The sequence below is a fragment of the Chlorocebus sabaeus genome, chromosome 1 (genome assembly GCF_047675955.1).
Source record: "Chlorocebus sabaeus isolate Y175 chromosome 1, mChlSab1.0.hap1, whole genome shotgun sequence".
Taxonomy (NCBI): Eukaryota; Metazoa; Chordata; class Mammalia; order Primates; family Cercopithecidae; genus Chlorocebus; species Chlorocebus sabaeus.
The window spans coordinates 16,938,556-16,944,078 of record NC_132904.1 but is presented as its reverse complement, the minus strand read 5'-3'; the positions used below and the strand labels follow the sequence as shown (position 1 = coordinate 16,944,078).

The 5,523-nt window shown below is 42.3% G+C and overlaps 1 protein-coding gene across 1 annotated transcript; it reads left to right on the top strand.

Moving 5' to 3' along the window:
- Window positions 1-3,997: 3,997 nt before the first annotated feature.
- Window positions 3,998-5,306, top strand: OR4X1 (olfactory receptor family 4 subfamily X member 1). Its single transcript, XM_037997625.2, is given in 3 exon segments — window positions 3,998-4,205; window positions 4,208-4,711; window positions 4,714-5,306. Coding segments are annotated over 3 exon segments (924 nt in total). The 5' UTR covers window positions 3,998-4,123; the 3' UTR covers window positions 5,052-5,306.
- Window positions 5,307-5,523: the final 217 nt, after the last annotated feature.

Below are 5,523 nucleotides of genomic sequence, written 5' to 3'. Positions count from 1 at the left end.
GTTTTCACACATGGTGAGTCTTCATAGATTTGCTCACTCTTTCAGCTGATGAGGCAGACCTTAGACATCACCCCTTAAAGCCTCAGCTGCTTAGTTAAAGGACAGGGTGACAAAGTTACTTTATAGTTTAGCTTTGAGCAGATGTTACAGTCATTCGCACCAGAGCCACTGGTAACACGGCCAACATGGAATAGTTTGCAAAACTAGTTTTCTGAATCGACAGCTGAATAATGTATTTTTTAAGCAATATTCTTTTGATAAATTCAAAGGATCTGGCTAAGATGTTCTCTTATCCGGCCTCCTACGGGAGAAAAAAAAGCATTAGCCTATCTGAGCCTGAATGGAGATTAGTCTATACAGAAATCTAAAATTTGCTGGGAAGAAATCTTGAACCAAGATCTCCAAGTTTTAAACAGTGGAGATCTAGTAAACAGTGACACACTATTTGGATTTATTTGATCTCTTTGTCTTTAGACTTTGTTAGTGAAATAAAACTTTTTTTTGGGATGACTTGGTGCAAGGGAATTAGTGTTCTGCTTACAAAAAAAAAAAAAAAAATCTAGAAGATAAGTTAAGAATCAAGACCACAAACAATGTTCAAGGAAGTTCATTCACCTAATCTTTAGTGGGGCATGCTTGGAATTAGTTTCAAAAAGAGGAGCTTATTTTTTTTAGATTAGATACCCTCCCTGCATGTACTTTAACCTCTGTACTGTTTATAGGACATCTCCAGTGTCTTAAAAATAGATGTAATAGCAGATGGAGGATTCAGGGATCACTCCAAAACCACTTCTTAACATCTACCGTGTTCTCAGCTGTGTGCAACGTGCTATAGAGGATGTAACAGACACTTAACCAGTCTTCAAAAGCTTACGTCTTCACTGATGTGCATGAACAGATGTGCATGAACTAGATAGAGAATAATTGGTGACAAAGTCTTAGAGCTTAGACCTCAAGTCCCAAAGGCAAATCTTGCAAAGAGTGCTTTCCCTGGCAGCCCAGTTTGGCTGGCTCCTGAAACATTCTCTCCTCTCCAGGGCATCTAAGCTCTGCACAGGCTGCCTGGGAAGAAATTACACCTTTGGCAAGTAGATAACTGAAGTCAGATCACATTTTTTGTTTCTCCTAAAAGTTTTATTTTTATTTTAAAAAATTTAATTTAATTTTAAGTTCTGGGATACATGTGCAGGACACGCAGATTTGTTACACAGGTAAATATGTGCCATTGTGGTTTGCTGCACCTATTAACTCATCAAAGACCTAGAAGCAGAAATACCATTTGGCCCAGCAATCCCACTGCTGGGTATATACCCACATGAATAGAAATCATTCTATTATAAAGATGCATGCACACGTATGTTCATTGCAGCACTATTCACAAAAGGAAAGACATGGAATCAACCCAAATGCCCAATGCCCATCAATAATAGACCGGATAAAGAAAATGTGGTGCATACACACCATGGAATACTATGCAGCCAGAAAAAGGAATGAGATCATGTTCTTTGCAGGGACATAAATGGAGCTGGAAGCCATTATCCTTAGCAAACTAACACAGGAACAGAAAAGCAAACACTGCATGTTCTCACTTATAAGCAGGAGTTGAACAATGAGGACCACACTTTTGTAAATTTTCTTTCTTCCTGACATTTTTTTTTTTTTTTAAAGATTTTGCTCTTCCACTTGGCTTTGCCTTTGTTGTAAACATGATTCTCTTCCTTGTCCACGTTATTATTCCATTCTGGGAGCTGGATTTTGGTGAGCACCAGGTGGAAGAGTCAATGGATTTCATGATCTTTAAAGTAAGTGTTGAATGGGAAACTGAGACGCCTAGTTCTAGTTCAGGCTCTGCACCAACCAGCTGTGTGACTCTGGGCCCCAGATTCCTCTTCTGTAACATGAAGAATCCATGAGCCCCTTCCAGATTTGACAGCCTATGATGACTCTGCACAGGAAACTAGGATGGAGAGAGGCTTCTGCATCTGACTTCTCTGTAATAGGATACCTTTGGAGGGAAGAATGTTGGAAAAGGCCCGTCAGTCCAATCTTATTTTTCAAAACCTCACAGTACATGAGGTTCTATGACAGGAAAAGTAAAATAAGAAACCACAACGCAGGGACTGGATTCATTTTAAATATTTAGAAATTTTCACAGACATTGTTTACTGAGGTCAGGCCCTCCTTAAGATTCTGTGTGTATCCCCGTTTTAGGTTTCCTTAACTGTGAATCCTGGAAATGTCCATTTAATGTGCTGTCTGATTAGAACGCAGACTTATGTTTCAGGGTCTCTCCCTTTGGCCCTGCCAATTAAAAAGTCAGTATTAAAGTATTTTAGACACCGCAGGTAACATGTCACTACCATCGTCAGTGGTTTACACATCTAGTGACCTCTTTATGAAATTATCTCTCAAAGGTTTTTCATTTCCATGCAGAGGTTTAATACATGTTAATTTCCTTTCAAAAATTCTACTCTAAATCCATTCAATTTTTAGCTTTTTAAGACAATTCGATGATTATATTGTGTATACGTCTTGTTCTGTCAACCTTTAATAGCCTTGGATTAAAAATACAACTAATCTTTTAAAATCAGAAGACGAAAGTGGTCCTTGCAAATCCTCTGAGAGGACCTCTCATTGATACTCCATACCAGAAGTAATTAAAGAAACAGAGAACATTTGCTTTCAAGCTAAATTTCTCAGAAAATACTCACCTAGTGATAGAGTCATTGTTCCCGTGAGGATGAAACCTGCCCATGTAAGATTCCTGCCTTCTGTATAAACATCCTGTGTGTGAAAGATTCGTATATGGCAGAAGGATCAGCTGGGTACACAGAGGAGCATGGTGGTGAGCTAAAGGGAGGGCACAACAATGAGGGGATGGCATTATGGCTGTTTTATAGATCAGGAAACTGAGGCTCAGAGAGGTTTCATCACTTGTTCCAAGCCGCATAGCTCCTCTGTGGACCAAGGCCTGTATTTTCGAGACGTAAATGCTTCTACCACATCTCTGACTTCTGCAGAGTACCTTATAGTGGTTCATCATATCAATCTTGCCTTATACTATCACGTGGAATGAGTTTTCTACACTGAGTGCTAACATTTCTCAACCCCAGCCTCAAATCTGTGAAGCTAACCAGGTTCCCTAAGAGGCATAAGAAAGAAACTGAGAAGAGGAAAGGAAAATCACAAAGCCTCAACCACTGCCCTTGGAGGAAGGTATGGAGAAGGGGAAATTTATGAGGCCATAACAAGTCAGAAGGCATTTCAATAATTAGTTAAATTGGGGTAAAATACACAACAGGATTTACCATCTTAACAATGTTTAAGTGTATAGCTAAGTAACAATAAAATACATTCACGTAGTTGTGCATCCATCACCACCTTTCATTGCCCCAAACTGAAACTACCGTGAAAACACTAACTCCACATTCTTCCTCCCCATGCAGTCCCTGGCAGCCACCATTCTACTTTCTGTCTCTATGAATTTGACTACGCTAGGTACTCTAGGTGCTGTATAAGTGGACTTATACAGTATTTTTATTTCTGTGACTTAGCACGTCGCTTAGCATATTCAGTCCCATTTTATAACATAGCTGACTGTTCTAAGGGCTTGTTGTAGATGCTTAACCCTGGGACCCTTTAATCAGAACCCTGGGACATAACGAGTCTGCACAAGCAGAGGTAGATGTCAGGCACTCTTTAGGCATAGGAGATGTAGTGGAAGCATATATATTTTGAGAAACACAGATCTGGGCTCGAATAAGAGCTGTGTGACTTTGGGCAAGTGACTAGACCTCCCTGAGTCTCCGTTTTTTCTTATCGATAAAATGTCCTCTGATTTTTCTTATAAGCATTCAATCAACATGTGCTAGATCAGCAAAAACACTTCAAGACAGCAACACTACAAAATCGAGGCCTATGTTGGGAATAACATCAAGCAGCTGATATTCGCTATTTTGTTCACTTGTCTCAGAACACGTTTTGGGGAAAACCGAGGGAGAGAACAAACTCAAGAGGGAGCAGAATGGTGATCGTCCTCAGGCCTGGGAAGGATGTTTCTAATGATTGAGGAGAGCTCTTTGATTTCTGTGATTCTAGGCTATCGGCTCCTATGCTTTAAACTATGGCTGCTACAAAAAATGTGACTGAAATAATTTTCCTGGGATTTTCCCAGAATCGGAATGAGCAGAGGGTCATTACTGTGATGCTCTCCTCATGTACACAGCCGTTGTGCCGGGCAATGGCCTCATTGTGGTGAACATCCTGGCCAGCAAAGGGCTCACCTCCCCCGTGTATTTCCTCCTCAGCTACGTATCCTTTGTGGAGATCTGTTACTGTTCTGTCGTGGCCCCCAAGCTTATCTTTGACTCTTTTATCAAGAGAAAAGGAATTTCTCTCAAGGGCTGCATCACCCAGATATTTTTCCTCCATTTCTTTGGTGGCACTGAGATCTTTCTTCTGATGGTGATGGCCTACGACTGCTATGTGGCCATCTGCAAGCCCTTGCACTATACTGCCATCTTGAACCAGCAAATGCGTAGCCTCCTGGTGGGGGTAGCATGGGGTGGGAGCCTGCTGCGTTCTGTTGGGTAAACCTTCCTCATTTGCCAGCTCCCCTTCTGTGGCCCCAACATCATCGACCACTGCTTCTGTGATGTCCACCCAGTGCTGGAGCTGGCCTGCGCAGACTGCCTCCTCATTAGCCTGCTGATACCACCAATGGCGGCTCCATCTCTGTGGTGAGCTTCTTGGCGCCGATAGCTTCCTACCTGATCATCCTGCACTCCCTGAGGAGCCACAACTCGGAGGCGCGGTGCAGGGCTCTCTCCACCTGTGCCTCTCATGTCACAGTTGTGAGCCTGTTCTTCATGCCTTGCTCCTTTGTATACATGAGGTCCTGTGTCACCCTCCCTGCAGATAAGATAGTCGCCGTATTTTACATGGTGTTGACACCTCTCTTAAACCCTGTCATTTACTCCTTTAGGAATGCTGAAGTGAAAAACGCCATGAGGAGACTCGTTGGGAGAAAAGTAATTTGGGAAGGGAAGTAGATGATTTAGTTAGGGAAAATAGGAGGAGCAGGGGATAGGAAATTGGGGCACCTAAGATCTCACTCTGCATCTACCTTGCCCAATGGAGTGAGTGGCCTTGGGCCAGTTACCTGCTGTTTTGAAGTTTCAGTTTCCTCATCTTACGGGGTTGGACAAGATTGAAGGGGTCTCTAGCATGGAGTAAGAGGGGTCTTCTCATACTGTACTTCCAAATCTGACAGTGGTCTCCAGACAGATTGGCTGGTCTAGAGAGAATAAACTCTTCCAGAAAACCAGGTCAGCCTGGGAATGGTGAAGAGGGAGGTAGAGGTTGAGAATGACTGTCTCAGGGAGCAGTAGTCAATATGTCCTACCAGTTTGAACATTCACATGATTGGAAAGTCTCTTGACTTGACATACTGAAGTTTTGCTGAGAGGGTTTTGGGCAGGCAAGCTGACTGAGAACGGTTTAGTCCTGAGAATGGAAGACGTT